This window comes from Crassostrea angulata, chromosome 6 (genome assembly GCF_025612915.1).
Source record: "Crassostrea angulata isolate pt1a10 chromosome 6, ASM2561291v2, whole genome shotgun sequence".
NCBI classification, from domain to species: Eukaryota; Metazoa; Mollusca; class Bivalvia; order Ostreida; family Ostreidae; genus Magallana; species Magallana angulata.
In genome coordinates this window covers 26,787,385-26,813,079 of record NC_069116.1, presented here as the reverse complement: position 1 = coordinate 26,813,079, position 25,695 = coordinate 26,787,385, and the positions used below count along the sequence as shown (strand labels likewise).

The following is a 25,695-nucleotide window of genomic DNA, read 5'->3' as shown; positions in this document are numbered from 1 at the left end:
ATGTACATGTATCTGTATTAAGAAAATAAACTACAATATTTTTCAAAAAATTTATGTATTTAAAGAAACATTCTTTAAAAAATCAATTATTTTAGGTGGCAAAGTAGAAAAAATATATTACCCTAGTGTTTCTGCATTTATTACATTCATATATTTTAAATGAATTACCAAAGAGAAGATTTTCATTCTGTTTTTTAAACATCTTTTTTTTAATCTTTTTTACATTGCAATTGTTCATATCAAGTGAGTAAAAGTACTTTTAAATGGTAAATAGAAGAGCCGAAAGTCTGTTGTCTGTCCTTGCTTTCCATTGGTTTTATATAATGGTAACAAGTACTAGTATTACTTAAACTACGTGGATCCCTAAGTAATCCACTAAGAGTAAACTTCAAAGTATAAAATATAAGGCATATAATTAAACAATATCAACATCATTTATTACAGGCATTGAAATAAACAATAAGATAATTAAGGCATATTTATCAACATAATTAAAGGTATTTGAATAAACAATAAATCTTGTTTTTAACAAATGTCTAATTAATTAATATAGATACTAACAGATGAACTTTGAAATCTTGAACACTGATATCTCAAATACAATAGATATGTCAAAGTGATTTCTGAGTCCTAACCACATATTTTTAAAGGATTTTACCTTCGATATCTTGAATACTCGGATATCTCTAAGTTTTTAGACCGTCCCATCTAGTTCAAGATAATGAAGTTGGACTGTATGCATCATAATTTATCTTGGTGTTATGTGGTCTGTTGCTTTATGTGCATGTTAAAAACACGTACATGTATGTCATAGATCAAACAGTATACTGGTTACATTTGGTTTTGTTCATAGACTATTTACTGCTTTTTGGTTTTTTAAATAGAAGAAATGAAAGGAAAGAAAACTTGGCAAAAGTCTGTATACCGGTACATCATTGTACTAACAATAGAAACCATATAATATACATGGATTGTATTCTAAGCCAGTTTAGAATGCTCTGACAAATTTATATTTCTAGCCATTCATTGAAAATAAATTTTGAACTATTTTTTTCACACAGATGGCATACACAGTCCCCATATACAGAGTTACTAGATTTACAAGGTTTTATACGTGAATTAAAGACAAAATCATATAACAAGCTTTGTACATGTTGGTTTTGTTGATGGTCATAAAATGATAAAATAACACAAAATATACACATGTATGTACAATTACATGTACAGGTTTGTCAAGAGGATAGAATGAAACTGGTCTACCTTTATGTTAATATTTAAATCATGTGAGGACATGAAAAGTTAGACACTGGACTCAAAATACTGAAGTTCCCTTGGGGTGGAGGAGGGGGAGTTTGACCCCTGTTTTTGTAACTCCACTGCTCCCCTTTCCTGCCCCTCCCCGGGAGGGGTGGGGGTTATGCTTCTTTGCTGGTGGACCTCAACTGTACAGACAATTCTGTTTTTGGAGGGAATTCTGGGAACATCAGATGGAGAAAGTTTTGACACTGACTGTTTTGGTTCCTGTTTTATAACTGTCTTTGACTCTGTGTCCATTATTTCAGATTCAGCCAATGAGCTGTTACTGTTAACAGAATAAGCCCTGTTTTTGATTTCTATGTTTATTATATTATTTGGCTTGGCATCAGTTTTGCTTTCTCCTGTAGATATAGTGTTGTTGACTTCACTTTCCTCTAAATTAGAAGTGTGGTTCTGTTTTGTCTCTTTAATGTCTTTAACTTTCACATCTTCCAGCCTTTCTTCTTCATTCATCTCACTGACAGTCTTTCTTTTTTTTCCCTCCACATCAACTATTTCATTTTCTTCCTTTAAAGTTGCAGTGGGACCCTCATCACCATTTGAGTCCCCAGCCTCTTTAACATTTTTCCCCTCTGCACCCTGGTCTTCTTCAATTTTACTCAACAAGTTATCAATACTGTCCACCTGAATTTCTTTTTCCTCCACCTTCAAATCTCCATGAAGTTCAATTTTGTCAAGACAACCATGATCCTTGGGATCAGGAGTGGGATCTTTCTTGGGATCATTGGTTAGATTGTCCTCAAAGAACTCGGCCAAGTACCCCCCGTCACTGATCATCTGAGTATGAAGGGTCTGCTGCTCCACCCAGCTTCTCGTCTCTTCCAAGATGTCGGCCAGCTCGGTGGTTATTTCCGAGGTTATCACCGACTCCTTACTCTCCTTGTTGCTCATGGTTTTGGTTATACTAGTTGTTGGACTGGTTGCTTTCACCAGCTGAACTCCTGCAAATATACAAATGTGTCATTATCATACATTTACTTTACATCTCAATGGTAAGCCCAAAAAGCATGAAAATATATTCATAAACACAGTTGAGAATGAAAGTCAAAGTAAGCTTCCATCGGTCACATTTATAAACATAGGTAATCACAGATTACAAAGCTCACCGAGATGAGACATCACCCTTATGAGACTTCACCTTTATGAGACCACATTTATCATATTACTGTTAAAAAATTGTATGATAATCATATGTTCATATGTTAATCAATACATTAATATAAAATTGAATATTGCATCCTATCATATTTACAACATATATCATATAATACAATAAAATACCATAATAAACAATGATATGATATGATATTGTAACGTATGATATGACATTGTATTGTGTTATACGTTATTTTATTTGATTACATAATACAATATCATAATATATAAAACAATATTATATAATATTATATAAATAGTGCCTGTTTGGGAGGGTAACAGTTGAAATTGACACCCCGAGAAAACCATTGTCAACCGACGCGAAGCGGAGGTTGACAATGGTTTTCGAGGGGTGTCAATTTCAACTGTTATCCTCCCAAACAGGCACTATTTATTTTGTTATACTGAATGTCTTTTTTAAAATTTTTAAGAAAATTTTACTGCTTTTATATAGGAATAACGTGAATTCTACAGCGAACCGTACGCGCATAATTTTCGCGCATGTAACATTTTTTAATGTTACCCGTTGCCAAGTGCGTTGCTAACGCTGAGGGTAATAGTAAATATTATTAACTTCGTCTTAACCAATCAGATTTCAGTATTTAACATGAAAGTATAACAATACAATATCATATTACATAATACATCATAACATTGAAACAAATGATATTATATTGTATAATAATATATGATATTGTATGATACTGTATCATTTTAGAAACATAATATGATATTGTATCATATGATACAATATAATTTGATACAACATTGTATCATATCAAATGATACAATATTATGTGATAAAGTAAAATTTAAATAATACTATACAAATATAGCCCTTTCATGAGGTCGATCCATAGATATATCGACTTCACAGAAAAGCATATCGACCGAGCACGAAGTGCGAGGTCGATATGCTTTTCTGTGAAGTCGATATATCTATGGATCGACCGAGCGAAAGGGCTACATTCGTTATATTATTTTCGAAGTCTTTTTTTTTTACATATCTCCATCCTTCGTTCTAGCTTCCATGTAAAATTTAGCTAGCGTTTCACACTCGAAATTTACGAAGTCTCCGCTCTCGCCTTTCGACTCGAGATATTCTCGAAAAAGCTTAACGGCTGTTGCAGTTACCCTGTGATAGTGTTCCTGGCATAAACATTTTCCATTATAACTTTCATTTCCACGTCATTAATTGTCGCAAAACGACCTTTCACTTTAACGTCTGCAACTTCCATCTTTGTTGTTTGTTTACGCGGAGAGAATTTTGATTGGTTGGGGTGAATCACGCCAGCCAATCAAATTCATTTTAACATTAGAGCAAAATTTCCCTTATCTATATTTAGAAAGTACAGGTCAATCCGAGTTTTTAAAGCTTATTTTTAGAAAGTACAGGTCAATCCGCATTTTTATACTTCGACACGTGATATCAAAAGAACCAATGATAAAATTCGTTATAATGCATGAAAATAATATAACATTATATTACACATATTGTATCATATGATACAATAAAATATTTTACAATATCATACAATACATTTCATGTGATATGATAATATATCATATTATAAACCAATATCATATTATACAATATCGTATGATACGATATTATATAATATTACATTATCATATTATACAATTTCATGTGATATAATTCTATATTACAGAAACTAATATCATATTATACAATATCGTATGATACAATATTAAAGAATATACAATATTGTATCATAGGATACAATATTATATTTTGCAATATCTTATGTAATAGTATCATGTGATAAAATAATAAATTAATAATACAATATAATATTATACAATATTGTAACATAATATACAATACTATACATAACGATATCATGTTAAAATATCATAACATAAAATATCAAAAAATTTGATACAATATCATATCGTATTATATTATACAAATATTGACTGGGGTTGAGGGCAACATTGATTATATTAGCCCCCGAGGGACGAAATATTGCCCGACGCGAAGCGGAGGGCAATATTTTCGTCCCAAGGGGGCTAATATAATCAATGTTGCCCGAAAACACAGTCAACATTTGTTTTGTTATATGAAGAAACAAACCAAAATTTAAGAAATTAATTGAAAACAGATCGCCGTAATTTTCTCAGCTCAACAAAGAATTCACGAATTCAATTTTGTGCAAAGTTCATTTCCAAAATATCCTCAGCATCAAACGGTCACTTGTGATATTCCGCCGACCGTACGAATTATCAGACAGGTGTTCTACCTGATTTTACTTCACAGTAATTCGCAAATCCTTATATCCGTTATGATAGCAAACCGTTGCATTGCGCGTTCGTTGTTTACTTGCCTTGACTGACTGTCTATTATGACGTCACCTTGTTTTGGAGTCGCGAAGAATTATTTACGTCACCGTTTACGAATCAACAAATCAGAGGCGATTATTTGAAATAGAGGGAATGTTCTCTAGATATTATTCCTAGCCGGTCAATATCTAAAAAATATTGACCGGTCAATATTTTTCGGACGAGCTGATATTACAATTATTGACTATTCGTCTATATAGAGTTATATAGTGAGAATATACTACTGAATATAACAAAACTTTTTATAATATTACATATGATATTATATTGTATCATATTAAACAATATTGTTTTATACCATACAATACTATATCATAGGAATCATGTTACAGTAAAACACGGTTATAGCGAACACGCTTATAATGAATTGACGCTTACAGCCAAGTGAATTTAATTCCCCAAGTCTCTATTTCATGTTGTTAACTTGACGGATATAACGAATCACGCTTATAACGAAGTTAAATTGGCCCTCCCTGGGACTTCGTTATAAGCGTGTTTTACTGTATATCATTTATCAACAAACACATCTATCTATTGAGCAGGTTTGAGTGAGGTAAGAGATTTCTTTAGCATCCTTGATAATGGAGATCAGGCTCTGCATCTGAAGCAACCTCTGCGTTTCATTTATAATATAGTTAAATCAACTATGCAAGCTATCATCTATAAAAGATGTGACCTGTTCCAAAAAAACTAAACCTCATACAGCATCCGAAACCTATGGCTCAGATTCAGCATTCAAGCCTGTCAGGTGCATCAGTATACATAAGATGCATCTCCATGCAAGTGTGGTGAAGTTCAGATCAGTAATAACTAAGATATCATCATCAGAGGGCACTAGAAATTAAAACCTTAACCTGCTCCAGCATCTGCAACCTATGGGTCAGATTCAACATCCATGCCTGTCAGGTGCATCTGTATCATAAGACACACCATCCATTCAAGTTTGGTGACGTTAGGACCTGTAATAACTAAGATATATTTTTTAGCATCCTTGATAATGGAGATCAAGCTCTGCATCTGAAGCTTCCTCTGTGATTCATTCATATTACAGTTTAATCAACTATGCAAGTTTGAAATACATGTAGTACTATTATCTATTAAACATGTAACCTGTTCCAAAAAAATAGTTAAATCAACTATGCAAGCTATCATCTATAAAACATGTGACCTGTTCCAAAAAAACTAAACCTCATACAGCATCTGAAACCTATGGCTCAGACTCAGCATTCAAGCCCGTCAGGTGCATCAGTATCATAAGACGCACCATCCATGGAAGTCTGGTGTAGCTAGGACAAGTAATAACTAAGATATAATCATCAGAGGGCACCTGTTTCAAAAACTTTAACCAGCTCTAAAAACCTTAACCTCCTCCAGCATCCGAAACCTATGGCTCAGATTCAGCATTCAAGCCTGTCTGGTGCATCAGTATCATAAGACGCACCATCCATGGAAGTCTGGTGAAGTTAGGACAAGTAGCAACTAAGATATAATCATCAGAGGGCACCTGCAACAAAAACTTTAATCAGCTCTAAAAACCTTAACCTCCTTCAGCATCTGTAACCTATAGCTCAGATTCAGCATCCAAGCCTGCCTGGTGCATCAGTATCATAAGACATAAGACACACCATCAATGCAAGTTTGGTGAAGTACGGACCAGCAGTAACTTAGATATTGCTATCAAAGGGCACCTGCAACAAAAACTTCAACCTGCTCCAAAAACCTTAACCTCCTCCAGCATCCGAAACCTATAGCTCAGATTCAGCACTCAAGCCTGTCGGATGCATCAGTATCATAAGACACACCATCCATGCAAGTTTGGTGAAGTACGGACCTGCAGTAACTTAGATATTGCTATCAAAGGGCACCTGCAACAAAAACTTTAACTTGGTCCAACAACCTTAACCTCCTCCAGCATCTGAAATTTAGGACTCAGATTCAGCATCCAAGTCTTTCAAGTCCATAAGTAGGTCCAGATGCATCATCCATGCAAGTTTGGTGAAGTAGGACAAGTTATAGCTTAGATACAGGACATGCAACAAAAACTTTAACCAGGTCCGGACGCCGATGCCGCCGGCGACGCCGACACCGACGCCGACGCCGAGGGTATAGCATAAGCTCCTCCTGACTTCGTCTCGGTGAGCTAAAAACAAACAATTAAGTAATGCAAACCACATATCTTGCATGTACATGTAACCACTTGCTGTCAGTGGTAACTTTTTAAAAGTAGGCTATGAGGAAAGGGATCCAGAGGATTTTGAATTTTGTTTTGATGCTGATGTTCTATACTGGTTTTTTTCCTTAATTAAACTCAAATTTGTACAGTTCTTTTCATCTAACAATGAATGTAAAATGTCTTCTGTACTTTATACCTGAGTCTGCCGACTCCTCGCTCTGCTCTGTTGTTGTGGTGTCCTCTTTCTTCAGTTTACCAATGCCTTTCTTCAGCGAGTTTTCGCGCCTGGGTCCAGGGGTAGGCACAGGTACCTCCACAGTCAGCATCTCATTATAAAAGTCCTCCACTTCCTGGTCTGTGGGTAGCCCTCTCCCCGTGGTCTGAAATCATACACGTAAGTTAGATCCTATTGACTACACTATGTGTTGAAGTGTTTTCAGGGGGTTGGTAAAACTCTCCACTTGCTTTATATCACTGAAAAGCTTAGAACTTGTGTATAATACAGTCTACATACTTCTATATTGGAAACATGTTAATCAGTTTGCTTTTCTTGCACATTGACAACATTTCAAACTCTTTGACCAAGAATACCCTCTGAGATATCCAAGGATTTGAGATACCGATGCAAGTGTAAGAGGATGAAATTTCAATTAAATCCTTTGGAGTATTTGAAATTTGCATGTTTGATATATTAAATTTAAACTGTTTATGTATTTCTTTAATGAAATGCATATTATTTTATAACGAGAATAGGAGATATCTAGAGGTTAATAACTAATAAACTGTATAACTTATAATTAAAAAGACTACAGTTTTTCATTGTGAAGTAACACTGCATGTGGAATCATTCAAATTTATGGGGGCCAATTTTATGGATTGCTTAAATTTTACAGGTTAAGGGGATATAAATTCGTGTACTCTCTTATAGTTAAAAAAAGAACTACCCTAATTCATTAATTTCTAAAGGATGTAAACTCGTGGATGAGAGGTACCCAGGAATTCAAAGAAAATTGAGTCGCCACAAAATCTCATGATAACAAGGACTTCCCTTGGTGTTTTCTTGGTATGAAGCTGCTTACTTACCTCCGTCTCCTTTGTGTCTTGTGTGTTACTGCCATCACTGTCATGTGACTTGTGGCATAATTTCTTCATTATGTCAGAGTCAGGATCCATCACCTACAGAAAGATCAAAGTACTGAAATCACTGATAGGAGCTGGGTTTTTTTTTAATTAATCAGCTAAAAAAAACTCTTTACTTGCCAGAATTATATTACTTCATTAAAGATTTGGAGGGTGGGGCAAATTTTCAGTTATGCTATTAATCAGCAGTAGTTCAATACAACAATTTTAAAAGACTATTAAAATTGATAAAGTTTTTAGAAAATGAAATTAAAACTGCTTAAAATGAGGTTAAATAATACAGCTAGAACAAGTTTTTCCATTCATACCATCTACCATTTTGTTCATCAAATCAATAGAATATTACAGTGACTACAGAACTTGTATAATATCGCCAAGGTATACCTGCATGACAGTCTGAACCATTTTTGGAGTTCGACTGATGACTGATGTTGATTTGATGATTTCATCCACCGGAGTGCTCCCTAAAGATTCAGCACTTTCTTTGGCTAATTTTGCATTCTGTCTTAACAATTTTCTATAAAATTCAATTGCAAAATGTTATTAAGAATTACCTTTTTGAGACACAAAATATAATTTTCAATATATTATTTACAATATGATTCATAGCTTACAAAATATTAGCAAACAAATCAAAGAAAGATGAAGAAAGTGAAGTACTGTGACATAATTTGGATGAAAAAAATTAAAAATATTTATGGTATTTCAAAACAGTATAAACCATGAGAAACCAATATTATATTTTTTTATGTTACTGATGGAAAAAAGAAAAAACATAATGCTTATAATGTGTTTAAACTTGTATGCATCAACCAAGTTGAACATTGCTGAAAGGGAATGAAGTGATTCTAAAGCATTTAAACTGGATGTGCATCGAGAGGAATACTTCTAATATGGCCAGAACATTCCTTTTTTCTGTCTGAGGGAGCATGAAGTTGCAGTGAAAAGCAATGTCATGGTTTGGAGGTACCGTATATACTCGCCTATAAGTATTGTTCGCCTATAAGTCGGTTGCCATTTTTCAAGTTTATTTTCAAGATTTTGCCATTGACCCTCTTATAAGTCGGGTAACTTTTTCTGGATAATCAGTCTACAGATTGCCAATCAAATAAGCACATTTTATCAAGCATGACTATATTCTAGATAAAAAATATTGGTGTTTGACCCCTCTGTTATCATTTCTAGATGCAATGCATTTTAAAAGTGTAGTGTTCAGTTAAGACATGTATCCTGGATGAATAACTTTCGATTTTGGATGCCATTTTTTTTATTGATACACTGATGAAAACTTGGTGTAAGCTATAAATATATTTAAAATACTATTGAAAATAAAATGATAGTGATTTTGATCCCCTGTTGACTGATTAAGATGGTATAGCCCCTTTTAAAAGTGGTGTGTTAGCTTGTGTTGTTTTAGGTGACATGCCATCTAGAGCCACCAATATAGCTATTATCACCTCATGTGTGTAATTGATTATGAATAATTATAAAACGATCTTTATTTTTTTTAAACAGACCAGCAATTATTCTTGTGTTTAATATTTAAGTATTAAACAGAAATTGCTGTTCTGTAATCTCCATAGATCGCTTTTAGACGCCATGTTTTTTAATAGTTTTCTTTAAACAGAGTTATCTTTCTTGAAGTTTGTAACTTACGATTTTGGACGCCATTATATTTTTTAAACACTCATTTCAACTTGATTATAGCTCAAAAACTATTTTAATTGCTACTTGAAATAAAATGACAGTGATTTTATCCCCTATTGACTGATTAGGGTTGGCAATTAGCCTCCTAAACTCGGTGTTGGCTTGTGTTGTTTTAAGTACAGTTATACCTACAGCTATTATCACCTCAGGCGTAAATAATTGCCTGTTTAAATAAAAAATACTATCAAATAAACCTTGTTCATATTTTAAGAAATACAGTTGAAACTTTCAATGTATTTATTAAGTGTTTATCTTTTTAGTAATTAAAAAATAAAAATGTCAAGTTTAGGGATCGCAAGTCAAAACTTGGAAGCAAAATGGCACTCAAAAAAGAAGTTTTACTCAGTGGAAAAATTATCTGATTGTATGTCACGCCTATAAGTCGGACCCCTACTTTTTATTCAAATTTCTACTCCCAAAATACCGACTTATAGGCGAGTATATACGGTAGTGCATTAAGACACACAGGATAGGGTCTTGAAAAGTGTGTGTGAGGCCCATAGGCCATAACGCCTACCTGAAATCACTCTGCTCTCATTACTAATTGAATTTACCTGGAAACACTCCTTGGTATTCTAACATGTCATGGAGAAAGCAGGACTTTATAACATCTTAATTTTAGTCTGTTTCTGGGGAAAGTAAGAATGTGTTGTAGGTTTTTAGAATTTTGATTTATTCAGGAACAAAATAGTAAAGATTTTGCTTCAAAATATAACTGATAACAAAATTGTTTACCTCTGCTGATACGATATGATTAGATCTAGAATACAGGAGTACTAGCTTACAGCACAAACAAGATCAGATAAAACCCTTAAAATCTATGTACTTTATAAGTTCAATCTGATATTAAGGCAGCAATGGACACGTCATCTTAATATTATTAACAGCATGCAAAAAAGAATTCTTTCCAAAAACACACCATGCAGGAAAATTGTTCCTACACATTTACACCTTACCTCTATTTTTTGGCTGATTAAATCCAGTTAATTACTTTCATCAACTAATAACAAATGTATATGGGAAGAATTTACTTCATGCACACCAGCCTATTTGATTTGGTTATAATGGTGATTTTTTTTTCTTCAGGGAATTGTATTCTCATGCTGTATTTGTGCAGGATGATATATTTATGTATATAACAGGATATTCTAGGATGAATACGTAAAATATTAAAAGTTGTACAAGTCAAATAATTAGGTTAATTAGTACATAACAGTTTCTGTGGATTTTATTGATAGGCCATCTATAAACATAACAAAATGTATATTGAAGTTAATGAATAATACAATTTTAATGATTTTAAAATTATTTATAAATTTATGTCATAATACTCATAATCGTATTTTACTTAAAATGTACAAAAACTGATTGATGCACTGTCTGACAAATATTAATAAAAATTAAATCAATCAAAGAATCAATAATAACAAATTTGATTTTAACATTGATTTAGCCTTTTTCGAGTTTAATCATCCTAATTATCTGACAAGTACTTGATATGACTAGCAAGGGTTTCCATTTTCCTATGTCAGAACGATGGGTCAACAATCTAACATGGCCGCCACAACTGTAGGGATATCAGCTGATTATACCATGCAAGTCGATGGTAGCTAGTGCAGTTTTTTGGTACGTTTGAACTGGAGTCTGATTTCTATATATATATATTGTTTCTAAGTTATGGATGTGCTCATATGGGGTTAAATGTGATATCATTGTACTTACATTCTACAAAGGTACAAGAAAAAAACACAGATGATTTATTTTCATTCATAGAACATACCAAAGTAATGCGACTATTCTTATTTATACATATATGCATGGCATTTTGCAATGTACTCAATTTAGCAGAAAGCAACATTCCACCAAAAGTGTTAAATAGAACACACAGCCAAATGTAGTACGTTTACAGTATATTTGGTGTGTACAATGTTTGGCGGAAATAGATTTTTGAACAAGTTGGCTTGGATTTAAATTAATTAGCATATAACTGGATGCACCTATTCTTTTACATATATGCACTGCATTTAGCGATGTACTAGATTTAGCGGAAGCTACTTTCTACCAAAAATGCTATGAAGAATACAAAGCCAAATGTTATACATTTATAGTACTTCACAATCCCTATCAATAATCCCCTCGGTTTTTATTACACATTGTATGTACCAGTATTATAGCTTATATAGTTGAAGGCATAACCTGAAAAAATTCCAATGAATCAGCAACAAGTAATACTATACAACATTTTAGACAGAGACAATTCAACAAAATTCAAATAAGAAAACTTCTTAAGACAATTCATAACAGATGCATGGCCAGAACGCAAGGCTTTGCTTAAAATATTATGTTTGCAAAGGTGTAGCTTAAAAATTCCCAAAATAAAAAGGGCTGTTCTTAGAAAAATATAGTTTAAGATAAATGTAATAATTTACATGTAACTTATATAAAGCTCAGCTATATCAATAGCACTATTAGTATTATTTTTGTTCATTTTTTGAGAAATTAAATTATAATGTTTCATAAATATCTGTTTTTAATCTAATTTTTTGCAATCTGACCATGCAATGAAAATTAATTTAAAGTTAACAGAATGACCACAATACTAGAAATCAGAGAGTAACAACTACTAGTGTTTAATTAACTTTTCATGACATTAATCTGAAGATGCTTAAATAGAGTATAACTCAAGCTCCAACAGTGGGGACTTACTTGGCCCTCTTTTTCATGTGTCTGTGAGCCTCAGGATATTCCGACATGGCTGCCTCAAAATCCCCCTTTGAGAGAATGAAGAGGTTGGTGAATCCCTTACAGACCACATCTGCTGTCCGTCTATTTCCTTCCCCTCCACTTAGTGCCAGCAAACTGAAAAAGGATCAAATAAAATCAATTTATAAAATTTTTCTTTTAAAATAATGCAATCATTGAACCATCTGCTAAAATATACTGATACTTAAAACTATCTGCATTAATAAAAAAAAAACATTATCAAGCCAACTCAAAATTAATTAAAACTTGACTTACTACATGTATCAGCAAGCAATTTATTTCAATAAATATCAGCTTTGATACACTAATATATAAAAGTTATCTGCACTTTCAAATAATAAATGACCACACCATGCAGACATGAACAGACCTTATTTCTCCAAAGACACTGCCCTCTTTGAGTGTTGCCAAGACGATGGAGTTGTCTGGTCCTCCCACTACATCCACATGACCTTGGCTCACAATGTACATCTCCTTGCCCACTTCTCCCTACATACCAGATAAATGAGATCACATATCCATCCAAAAGCAAACATTTTTTGTCATATAAAAAGTACATAACTGATTATGTTTCTGTGTGCATGCTTTTTTATTTCAAAATAGGTACCAACACATTTATTTTTTTGCAATTTCTTAAAAGATGACTTTTTGAATTAGATTCAACACATTTTTTTTTTCAATTACCGGTAATTTTGGGGTTTTTTAATGATATATTGCAAACTTTTAACAAAAACAGTTGCCCACTGGCAGAAAAATTCAGTTCTACATTATTTAATGTTCACATCTTCAGAAATTCACACATATATTCTGTAGCACCTTTCTGCAGACATAGTCCCCTGGCAGATAGAGGATGGGCTTCAGTTTTAGCACTAGATCAAACAGGAGGGTCTTGTCACAATCTTGAAACAGCTTGACTTTACTCAGTGTGTTAAAATGAACATGGATGGCAAGATCTGTTCGCAGGTTCTTTGGCAAGGTGTTCATCAGTACTTTCTCATCTATAAAACAGACAGTGAGTATGACCAAAATAATGTTTGTTTACACAATAAGCAGTACTTCTGAATCAAAAGTTTTTCAAATTCCAAAAATTAATACAAATTCCAAAAATCAATACAAAGGGACACAAAAGGATAAATTAGGTAAATACATAGGCCTTACCTGATAAATACTATAACATAGTAAAAAAATCTTTTTAACACTGTGCTTTTGCACTATTAAATCATGCATTAGAACTGACATGAACTTTTCCCATGAAGTTGATAGCTATAACCTTTAATACCTAAAATCTTTTGCTGCTGCCAGTTGTAAATGAACCAGGTCCTGACTTTTTCTTGCGTCTCTTTGGGCAGATTCAAGTTCTTGACATACCAAATAGCAGCATCCATTCTCTTGTTGTAAAGGGCCTTAACTCTGCCTGCAGCATCCACAATGTCTCGAATCTGAATAGAAAAGATTTATGATTAAGGTCTTGTTATCAGAGCAATCTTTCTTAATGACTCTATCAAGGAAATATGAGATAAAACTTATTTTAAATGAGAAATAAAGACAATACAAATGATAATTGTCTCTAAAAAGAAGCAGTCAATATTGTTTTAAAAGTAGGAGCTATTAAAATAATTGTTTATGCTGAAAATATTTACAACATTGAAATTAGTAAATTTTAAAATGTTACCAATCTAATGCACTGTGTGTAAAAATGCAACAACAAACCTGACCAATCAAAAGAGCAAAGACAAACACGCCTGACACCCAGTACACAGTCATAAAGACATACTCCTTCACATTGGTCGGTTGAGGGTTGTTCCCGATGGATGTTGCTGTCTTTGTAGCCAGATAAAAGCACCGAATATAACTAATGATAGAAGAAAATTTAAAATTTAATTATTGACAACCATACTGTTTTCAATTTGAGTAGTTTCTTGACATCAACAGGGAGTACAGTACCAATCAGACCCAACCTAACAGAAAGTAGACCCCAGTACACTCTGGGTTTACTTTCAGGGTCTGCTCGGGGTGTACTCCGCATTTGCTACAGCAGACCCAGAGTTTACCCAAAGTAAATGCAGAGTGGACACAGAGAGTAAATCCCGATTGGAAGTAGACCCCTGAAAGCAGATGTTACATGTTATTTGGAATATGAAATGGGCTGGGCTTACAGGAAGTAAGTAGATGGTAAGATAAAAGACAGGTCTGCTTCACACTTCAGTGCATAAAGTGGACCCCAAAAGCAAATCCAGAGTTAATCCAAAATAAAACCTGAGTGGACCCAAAGTAAACCATGAGTGGACACAAAATTTTAAAAAGTAGACCTCAAGTAACCCCCCCCCCCCCCCCAAAAAAAAAAAAAACCAGGGTTTAGTTGGAGTCTGCTCAGGTGTTAGGTTGGGTCTGGTTGGTACTGAAAGTCTATTTTTGAATCTGAATTGAATTTAAAGATTTATGAATCATCAATGTAAAAATAATCATACGGTAATTGAATTGTCATATTAAGAGTAGGCCATTTAATGGTTAAAAGACTTTGTTATTCCATACATCTGTAACAACTTCTTGAGTGACCACCAAAAGATTTGAACTTGCAACCTTTTGTTCAAAGATCAAAGCTCTTATATAAAATCTAATCTAAATGGATATGGATTTCATAAAAATCACCAAAATTACATACGCATTGCCGACTCCATTATAGACCCATCTGTTACTGCCGATCCCCTCGTACACAGACATTGCGTAATATCCACAAGTCTCCACATGAATCAGGAACAGCATGTATATCATAGTCTTGATAATCCTAAAAAAATAAATATGTTGACTTAAAATAAGAATCTGTGATAAGATAAATCAATATTTTAAATTACAGCAAGAAAATAAATCACAAGTACACACCTAAGAATATGAGCCGATCTCACTGCCTGATCGCAGCGCTCAAAAAACTCCCAGAAAGTCTGAATCTGTAAAATGAAGATCAAAAAGTAATCAGTTAAAAAATCTTCCTGCAAAGGCTTCAACTGTATTTGAATAGGACATGTACATTTATATGTGTATTTTGCATTTATGTTTAAATGCAGTGCATTACTCATGATAGTAAATGTTTTCGACCTCAACGTAATCTCAATTTTGCAAGCATAGTAATGGTGTAGTGTTTTATTCATTAAATAAGGAAATGTATGATTGTTTCTACATGCAAAGGAAAGGCACTCACTTTCAGATACCTGGGCAACCTAAGCCAGGGAACAACTCCAACTTTGAGGTAGAATAGATCCAAAGGTATCAATGAAAGGACATCAAACTGAAATCATAAAAGGGAGGTAACTACAAAGTATGCTCCTTGCATTATTCTTAATACAACAGTTATCATACAACAAAAATAGATGATATAACACACCTTAAACATTTTTTTCTTCATATAATTCTTTTTGGTTAGTTTCATGTCTCTCTACAAAAAAAAAAAAAACATAAGACATTTAAAAAATCTTCCAGTCTGATGACCAAACTGTAAGCTATGAACATTGAATTGAGCTTTGCAGAAAAACTACACACCTCCAGTAGGCCACTGTTTAGGAATGTCAGTCTTGGTTTAAAAACAAGAATATCCAACAGGTACACTAAATCACTGATATAGTCACAGATGAGCCAGTATGTCACATTACTTGGAGTCTGGTACGGGAAGATTCCTCTCAGCGGAATCACGGACACATTGTAGGTAAAACACAAGGTGACCAGTGCAAGCCAGCACATGTATATTTTACCTGTAAAAACGATATATATTAGGAGTACTGTGAACAGGGTTTTTTCACCTCGGGTAATTTTTCGCCCTTTACTCTGGCAAACAGTTCTGCCCTAGCTATCTTGAATCCCCTAGACACAGTTGTGTTTAAAGAGAGATAATTTGAGACATTCCGTTGGAGTTCGCCCAGTCTTAAATTTGCCTGCTGGCAACCAGGGCCAACGGGGCAAAAATAAAATGGGGCAAATATTTCCCTGTATACAGTAATCATATTGCTGTAGTGAGCATCATGTTCATATATTTCAACCTTAAGTAGCCAGTTCACAAGCAAATCCAAAAAAATAAATCTGAGTCAACCAGTCCTTAAAATGTTAATGAGACTGATTTTCAGAACATACCATCCTCAAGCATCTTTTAGTTAGCATTCATCTTTCAATTAACTTTAAAATAAACTGTGGTTCCATTAATATTTGTGGGAATCAACCTAACATCACAAACAAAATCTCTGAACTTACTCTGAGGCTCTAAGATGGATGGAAACTGGAGCTGTTTGCAACAGTTGGGGAGGGGGGACTTACAGCACCCCCAGTCCATGTAGAACTTGTCTATCTCCTCTTCTGTGGGCAGACCGTCCGGTCCCAGCTTTAAGTGGTCCGGGTAAAAATTGTTGATTCTATTCTGTCTGGCCGCGTCATCCTCTGCCACAGATATGGCTGCATGAAAATTAAAGGTAGTCAAAGAAGGTAATTTATTTAACTTTAATGATGATGAAGAATTTCATCGTAAATAAAATGTGTGTAAATACTTGAAACTGTGTTGATCGATGCATTCAGTTGATCATCAAATATGCCTTCAAAGATATCGTACATACTTATGTTTTCTGTTCAAGATATTTTTTAAAGGACGGCATAAGAAGTTACAAGAAATAGGGATATCAAATTCACTGAATTAAAATATTAATCACAATATTCCGAATGTTTTCAGGGCTATATGATTTTAATTAAATTACTTACTTCATACAGTCATGTTCTTGGCAATATTTCACAGAAAAGCTTGGTATTTCACAGAAAAAGTTGGTACATGTACCAGTATTTTACAGTGAAAGCTAATGGTACTTTGTTTTGAGTACTTAATTGCAGAGAAAGCATAAATTGTATTATTCCATTGAGAAAGTCTGGGGGGTTTTTTACAGAGAGAGCCTGAGATATTTTACAGAAAACATTTTTATTAGTATTTCTCACTGAGAGCACTATATTATCACCGCCTGTACCTGAGTTGGCCTCTGACAGTGCATCAACCTCCGACAGCGAGGAGGGGGTGGGGGGTTGGATCGTATTCTCCTTGATCTTCTCTGTGCGGCTCGAGAAGGCGCGTACCAGATCATGGAGGTACTGACTTAGACTGCTGCTCACATTTGATAAACTGTTACTTCTGACAAAACAAAGAATTGAAACATTAAACTTTTCAAGCATCATATCAAACTAATTTTAATCTAGAATTCAACTTTGCTCGTAAATCCAAATAAGCTAGATCCATATAATATACGCTTCTTTTTTAAATTAACAATTACGACTATCATTTGATTAATATTTTAATAGGCTCATATAAATATCATTTCATATTAAAGCTCATATCAAATTCAAAACATTTTTAACATAAAACGCTTTTGTACTGGAATTGATGTTCATCATGAAATGATATCATTATGATAAGAAAAATAACCTTGTGTCGGAGAAATCGCCATAAGATGACCTCCGGGAGTGTAGTTTGGCCAGTTCACTCCAAGCCGAGTTAATGCTGAGTAGGCCAGGACTTGGCGGAGGTTGAAGGTCATATTTGGAGTTTCCATAGAAACCAGGACTAGCTGGAGGCAGCTGTTTAGCATCTGTAGGAGAAGTGTAAAGGAAGGCGTCAGTATTTCCATTAGGAATGGTCGGTGGGGAGGATTGGTTTAACAACTTGCTCTCACTGTTTAAGGACGTGGGATCACTTGGACGACGTACTTCTGATAAATAAAAAAAGGAGTTTTCTTTTAACAATTACCCAGACCACTTGGGCAACGTACTTCTGATATCTTTTAACGATTAGCCAGGCATATATTTTTTCAAGACAAATACCGCTGGTTTAAAAAGATCTTAAATTTAATATGTCATTTGAAGAATTTTCTATCTGCAAATGTGGGAGGGCCAATTCTTTATTTGGGTTATTAATTAATTCTCGAAAATTATTAACAAATAAGACCAGCTGCAAACTGATTCATGCAATATTGATTTCTTTATAAAATGCTATCCTGGAAAGTTTCGAAATTTGTTTTGAGCAGTTGTGATTACAAAATCTGTCATCCAAGTAAACACCTGATGGCTGATATCTAAGTCAAATGGCTTAATTGGTGGTTATTAATATGAGAAAAATCTTTACTAACAATGGATGATATAATGCAGAACATCTTTTTGCATTGATGTAGCTTTTATTCCATCATTTTCCATGTAACTATAACTACAGTGCAACTATTCCCAGACAGTTATAGCCTCTACAATCTCTATAACATTACTTACTGGGAGGTAGTCCTTTCTCAAGTTTGTAATTTATATATGGTCACTGTATTAATAGGAAAGGAGGAATATTGAAAACGTATGGCTGGACCGGGAATCGAACCCGGAACCCCTGTAACTCCAGTAAGGAGCTCTACCACTGAGCTACCCAGGCCGATATCCACGATCCATATAGCCCCAACTACTACAATCACAATCTATAAAAAAAATAAGACCACCACTGGCAATTAACATTTTTGATCTTTGAGAGCACATTATAGCCACCCTAGTCTGCTAGCTTGTAATCTACTGAAACCACCTTATATATATTTGTTGTACATGTATAACGAATGGGGGTGATATATCATCTTTAAGACCATGCGTCATTTATTCAAAACATATTATTCCTATAATTATGTATTAAAACAGGGGAAAACAATCAAGTGGAATTCCTTTAGGACTAGGACAATGGATAGTGGGTGCATTAAAAGGGGTTGTATGCACTTGCTGCTTCAATATTTCAATTCTCAAAGCAATTTCATTCAAATGGCAATTAATCATTCTGATATTCGTACTAGATTTTTTTTCTTAATCAGAAATTCCCAGTTGTAATACATGTATAAGGCAAAATGTCATCTACTTTCTCCAGCTACTTTTGTTGAATTTTTAAGAAATCAAATAGGTGAATTAAGTCTGTCGAGAGTAGAAAGCTATAATTGTAGTAAATCAGCAATGATTTTAAATTTTGAAAAGTCATTTTCTCTGATTTTTAAGGTTGTTTATAGTATGTACACATGCACTGTAACCTGATTTTATATGACTTGTTTGTAAAATATAATATATTATAAACATATTAGATTAAGTGCTTATGATATTTGTCAGAAACTGCATGGTTCGATCTCCAACAAGTTAGTGCAGTTTTAATTTTGCACATAATTCTGAATTGAATTTTATATACTAGTATTTAATTAACTTCAGCATGACATTTGGGAATTCATGCACTTGATTTATCGAAAGCTGCTTCCTTCCCCCCCCCCCCCCCCCCCCAAAAACGTTGAAAAGAATACACAGTCAAATGTAATGCCTTTACAGTAATTGTAATTAAAATGGGAAAATATATATAGATATTACTGAGAGAAAAACCAACAGATTCTGAAGTAACTTCTACAACTCTCATTCATGTACATACGCATGTTTGCACTTATAACTAAACAGTTATGTAACTTTTTATAATTGACCAGAGATGGTTGTTTTAATCTCATTACAGTAGTAACTCTTGTCTCTGACGCTATAAATGTTGCATATGTACGTCATGCATGTGTCGCAAAAGTTTGTCCAATATTGAGTTAAATGTATTAGATGTTCAATTTGCTCAACAAAGCTTATACATCCTATTGATACTGATGGTAACACTTGCATTAAGGCTCTTAGCTTTCTCATCATGCCTGGAATTGCTGAGGTAGGAAGTTTAGATGAATTGAAATGAATATCTGCCATTCATTTTGGTAAAACATTCTCAGATAGGAATTCTTCCATTTCCGGTCAGACGACGACTTGGACTGGTTCAGAGTAATGAAATGTCATAAATGCTTGGCTCTGTTATCCATCTTGTAGGGGGGTCATTGATTTTAGAGAATTTATAACATTTTACTCTCAGAGATTCAGGCATTGCGAGACCCTCACAAAAGGACAATGATGAAAAAATCAATATGGCCTCCTAGAATTCAGGAATATCCGAGGAGGAATAAAATGATTCCCCACTTCAGGGAGAAAAAAATCACACAAAATGACGTACTACAATGCTTTTATCTCGCAATAATTCACCTGACACTTAAAGAATCTCTGCTGGAAAACAATAATAAAAATCTGTAACCATAAAATAAAAAAAAATGGAATGGCTGTCATACAAAGTGGAAAGCATGCATTCATCATTATATTGGTAGAAACTTGAATAGGAACAGGATCTGGATTGAATTCCAGTCATCGAGGTACTTTGTTCTGCTGAGGGTTTGGATTGCAATATATCTGGCATACACAAAGATGCTTTAATTTTTTTTTATGTTTAGTTGTTCTTGCCAATGTTTATCAGATTGCATTACAGAACAAACAATTTTGTAAAAACAATACTTTTGAGCATCATGCGCATTAGCATTGCATGATTCTGCAAATATACTGGTACCTACTTCAATCTTTTGCAGAGTTTTAATTAATAATCCTAGTTGTTTCTTCTTCATCTTAATTTTACTGAGATAATTATCTTTTTATAGCAAGTTAGTTTCACAGAATAACAATTATATAATATTTCATACATGATAAAAAAAGAAATATGAGTATCTCGTTCAGGACGCCTGGTATTGTCACATGGTAATGTCAACCATAATTTTAGTTCGCTAGTGCATGGACTAAAAAAATTAAGATTTGAAACAAAGCAATTCAAACAATGTCAGAGAGAATTCAGCTAAATTTAAATCCATACAATTTTTCTTTAGAACTGGTAACAATGTAGACTGTTTTCCCCTATGAATGAGACAATCACCGTCAACGGCAATTACCTTAATAAAATAGAAGATGAAGCACCGCTCAGCCATATCTTTAGAAGTGATAGGTACACAAACATAAGGCTCAAACTGTCTCAATCAATTTACATTATATTAATCCTCATCTTGTGAAGCACATGTACGGCTCAGTGGTTATGGGTGTTAGGCCATTAACCGAAAAGTGGCTGGTTCAAACCCCACTGTGGTGTTGTGCACTTAGACAATGCACTTTATCTACCTTGTTCAAGTCCAAATTGGGCACCAGCTTATGCTGGGGAATAATCTACGATGGACTAGTGTCCCATCCAGGGGGAGTCAATGACTCTCATCCGCTTAGCACCACTGAAATAGGGGATAAGCACTGACCCTATATGTGCCTTCGTAGCACAGAGTAGGGTTTAAGTTAAAAATTGTGTACCAAATTGTCACTTTCATCAGCCATCCCCACTCAATTTAACAGGAAATCTATTTAAAAGTACTAATTTAGCCTAAATCAGGTATAAATACCGGTAAGCTAGATTTCAAAACCATGTTCACTCTACACCACTTTAGCAGTTTATGATATACTATAAACCAACTCTTTTTCGTGACAACTTTATTTTGCAATTTGCAGGAGATAAAATATGGTTCTTGCATGGCGATGAATTTTTGCTAATAAGATTTGTCTTGGAAATATAAAATAACGGTTCCGTCAGTCAGTATCAAAGACATTTGAGAACTGAATTGCTGTGAAAAATATTCACGAGGATGATGCTCTTGTGAACATCAAAAAAAATTCTTGCATACAAATCAAAGTTGGTTTAAAATCATCCACGTGCTTTTACCATACATAGATTACATGAGTGTTTGACTGAGTCAGTTCACTCTAGCTATATACAACCACTTGTTCATTAAACATACTTCCTTTGCTTTGAATAATTGTACATAATGATCAGTAGTTTTCTTTTACCTTCATGGTACTCGGACAAAAGGGGTATTCTGCTCTCAACCGATTCAAATTCCTGCAAAGAAATTCCCTCAAAATCCTCTTCACATAGTCCCCAAGTGGCATATCGGACAGTCATGGCTGTGGGTTGTTTTCTGGGTCCAGCCCAATCACCAAGAGAAATGTCCCAAACCATTGAACACAGCAACAAGAACTAACTAGTAGTTGCTGGGCATGGCTCGAGTTTTGGTGAAATTAAAAATTAAATAAATGGTGGATAAATATAAAAAAAACTCTCAAATATTACATTAGCGTCACTAGAAATTATGAAGGCAATCCATCAACTGTTGAACCTTTTCTGTCCTAAGCTGCCTTTAGAAATCCAAACTTTTTGGTAGACATTAAGATTGAGAAATCCAATACAGCAATAATTGTGTTTTACTCAAAGCCAATTTACTCCCGTTTCACAGTTTTGCTTTAATCACCGCAATTAACTTTCTTGCAAAGTCTGTTTTTTTTCCACAATCCTCTACAAACAATTTTTCCATTATCTGCTCATAAAAATTTTTTCCTTCCCTTGCAACCAGTAAGTTACCATACTGCTGATTAGCAAATTAATTCTCCCAAAGACTTGCATGCATGCCCACAAGATGACAACTGAAATTCCAATGAATCGAATATATGAAGGAGAACAAATGTCTTTGGTTAAGTCCAATCAAAATGTTTTTCCTTCCCACATGATTCTGTTATTGAACAATAAACTGTGGAAGTCTGGGCATTATAGGAATCCCCCGATTCTCGAGGATGCTGACCACTAATCAATATTTAGTAACAAAGTTTAGGAGCATTTGATAGTGATACAATATCTGTAGCTCTCCGGACTCTCTGCAACCTTCTGGCTCCGAAAAACAGATTCAAAATAGCTGATGTGTCTATTAGGCTTGCTTTGTGAGAGCCAAGTGTCATAGTGAAGACAATTCCATCACTGGTGGGATCCAAAATGACACATTCCAACACATTTTGTCGACAATCAATATTCTTTGATAGCTATTATAGAGGAACTTTCTGTTCTTAATTCAAAATGCTCTCTGAGACTCCCTCTTTAAGTGAAATGGTATAAAATGGTATCTGAAATATTTGGAGTCAATAATGCATGAGGTTTGAGGATTGTAAAAACTTAAACTGTCCCTTATTTTCATGCAAATATTGGTGCAATGGTATAAAATGGTATCTTTCTTGGAGTCAATGATGCGTGAGGATTGTAAAAACTTTGTCCTTTATTTCCCTATATCTTTGCAATTTGCATTATGATAAGCTTCCATGCTTGAATCCATAGTTTTGAAAGATGATTTGTGCACTAGGTTATATCATAATTTTTTCCCATAATGATGAAAAGAAGCAACATTGTCATTTGCTACTTAACCAACTGTTTTCTGTAGTGTTAGTCATTCAACTTTTAGGCACTCAATGATTTAAATTTGTTTAGGATCAATCCAGAGCATTATATAATTGGTACATTCCAAGTCATGTTACAGTATTGCAGATGTTCGAAGTACTAGGATTTTTTTTTACAGCAGGTACAAGTATATGGTCAAAGGACTAAGTGCGGTTTTATGCAATTTTTGCCCCCCAAAATCAGAGTTTTAGAAAGAGCTTTAAAATAAGGTGAAAGATAGTTAAAATCATATTGAAAATAAAGGTGTAAAAGGTTATCACCACAGTGACGTCATAATGTAGAAATGACGTCATGAATATTGCATTATTTTGATAAATTGATGTTTTGTAGCAAAATATGGGTGTTTTACGATGGTTTTTCGACTGGGAAACATCGAGCGCAGGCTTGCTCAAGTACCATTTTTTAGTATAATATGTATAACTATCTGAAGAAAAACATATGTTAAAATCGCACTTGAGCAGACCTGCACTTTATACTTCCAAATGCAAAATATAGAGCAAAAATGAGACTATCTTCATTTGTTTGCAAATTTGCAGGAATTAGGTCATTTAAGTAACATCATAGATAAACAGCGAGTGAGCAATGATGACTAAAATCAGGATTAAAGTTATAGGCATCCTCTTTACAATGATTTGTGAAGATTTCATTTTCATACGATACTATTTAAAAATTGGTTGAAATCGGGGGCAGATATTTGACCATACCGCACATAGTCCTTTGTCACTCCATCTACTTATATTTTTCATGATTGAAAAAAATCATGTTAAAAGTACTGGTACATACCGGGTACATGTAGTACATGTAGTACATGTATACCATTACTGATTTCTCTTATTTTAACAAGTACTGGTACATATAAGGACAAAAAATCCCAAAAATGCAGCCTTACTTAATCTTATGTAAAGTAAAAAAGGCCACATTTGAAAGGACAGTATATTGCAGCAGCTGGGTTTTCAAATCTTCAATGCAAAATGATAATTGGCAAATAAATGGGAAATACATGTAACTTGATCGATCAATATCCAAAACCCTGCACATAAATATTTACTGAAAACATGTATTTTATAACTGCATGTGGATTGAAATATAACGATTACCGTAATTTATTGTCATAATCTTGAGGGGACTCTTCTATGATCATTGAACTAAATCTTTCATGCTCGTGTGTGAAGTTTTCATTCCTGATATGGTTTACAGCTTATATCAGAAAATTATCCAAATCTACTAGTGCTGTACAACAACTTTTCTACAATAGATATATCTAAAATTTGAAGCAACCCAAAAATGCAGAACTTTTTGTTTCTATATGCCATCACTCCTCAAACCTTGGAGATCTCAATTCCTGTTTTTGTTTGATGATTGCATTGTATCAGTTACATAACACCCTATCCTTACTTCGATTTCACATTAAATTTTCACTTGTTTATCTTTCATTCACACTTTTATATGGTAGCTTAATTGGGTTCATGAAGTTCTAGATTAAAGCAAAAAAGGAGCGAGTATAAGACACTCATGGTAATTAATACTGGCAAATTCAGCAAGGAAATTAACAGTCATGAGTAACAAGAACTCAATGAAAATTTTTGGTGATTCTTGCTTTTGAACTTCTCTTACAGCAGAGTTTTTCTATTTCACACCGACTTTTAGAAACAAAATTTGTTTAAAAATCCTTTGATGCAAGTCCTAGATCTAGGAAATGTACACACTTACTGGGGGTATATTTCATTGAACAATCACTGTATCATTGCATGTATGTATTATGTCCTTGAAGTTCCTAACTGAAATTTACTGGAGTTGCTTATGCTTAATTAGCATCGTTTAAACTCAGAAATTTTCAGTTAAAAGCCATCATCAGAATTCCTGGGGTATCTTTATATCCATTAATTCACAGTGCAACAGGTAGAAAACC

General features: G+C 33.9%; 1 protein-coding gene and 1 non-coding gene across 9 annotated transcripts in view; both read right to left on the bottom strand.

Moving 5' to 3' along the window:
• Positions 1-127: 127 nt before the first annotated feature.
• Positions 128-25,695, bottom strand: part of LOC128189089 (cyclic nucleotide-gated cation channel beta-3-like) — a 38,665-nt gene continuing 13,097 nt past the window's right edge. Inside the window, exons 1-20 of one of the 8 annotated variants that reach the window (XM_052860546.1) lie at positions 22,355-23,284; positions 18,307-18,342; positions 18,060-18,222; positions 17,608-17,768; positions 17,143-17,187; positions 16,853-17,050; positions 16,151-16,359; positions 15,996-16,046; positions 15,813-15,899; positions 15,497-15,561; positions 15,279-15,401; positions 14,327-14,468; positions 13,896-14,055; positions 13,433-13,614; positions 12,987-13,105; positions 12,560-12,712; positions 8,531-8,663; positions 8,090-8,182; positions 7,203-7,386; positions 129-2,258 (exon numbers count right to left, since the gene is read on the bottom strand). In XM_052860546.1, the coding sequence (XP_052716506.1) occupies positions 1,300-2,258; positions 7,203-7,386; positions 8,090-8,182; positions 8,531-8,663; positions 12,560-12,712; positions 12,987-13,105; positions 13,433-13,614; positions 13,896-14,055; positions 14,327-14,468; positions 15,279-15,401; positions 15,497-15,561; positions 15,813-15,899; positions 15,996-16,046; positions 16,151-16,359; positions 16,853-17,050; positions 17,143-17,187; positions 17,608-17,768; positions 18,060-18,222; positions 18,307-18,342; positions 22,355-22,526 (3,435 nt within the window). In that variant the 5' untranslated portion in view covers positions 22,527-23,284 and the 3' untranslated portion in view covers positions 129-1,299. Of the gene's footprint in view, positions 2,259-7,202; positions 7,387-8,089; positions 8,183-8,530; positions 8,664-12,559; positions 12,713-12,986; positions 13,106-13,432; positions 13,615-13,895; positions 14,056-14,326; positions 14,469-15,278; positions 15,402-15,496; positions 15,562-15,812; positions 15,900-15,995; positions 16,047-16,150; positions 16,360-16,852; positions 17,051-17,142; positions 17,188-17,607; positions 17,769-18,059; positions 18,343-22,354; positions 23,286-25,695 lie in introns of those variants that run through there. The other 7 variants (XM_052860542.1, XM_052860544.1, XM_052860547.1 and 4 more) reach the window with 7 other exon arrangements.
• Trnas-gga (transfer RNA serine (anticodon GGA)) lies at positions 18,972-19,044 on the bottom strand. The gene has a single exon. It is a non-coding gene; the product is annotated as a tRNA-Ser (tRNA).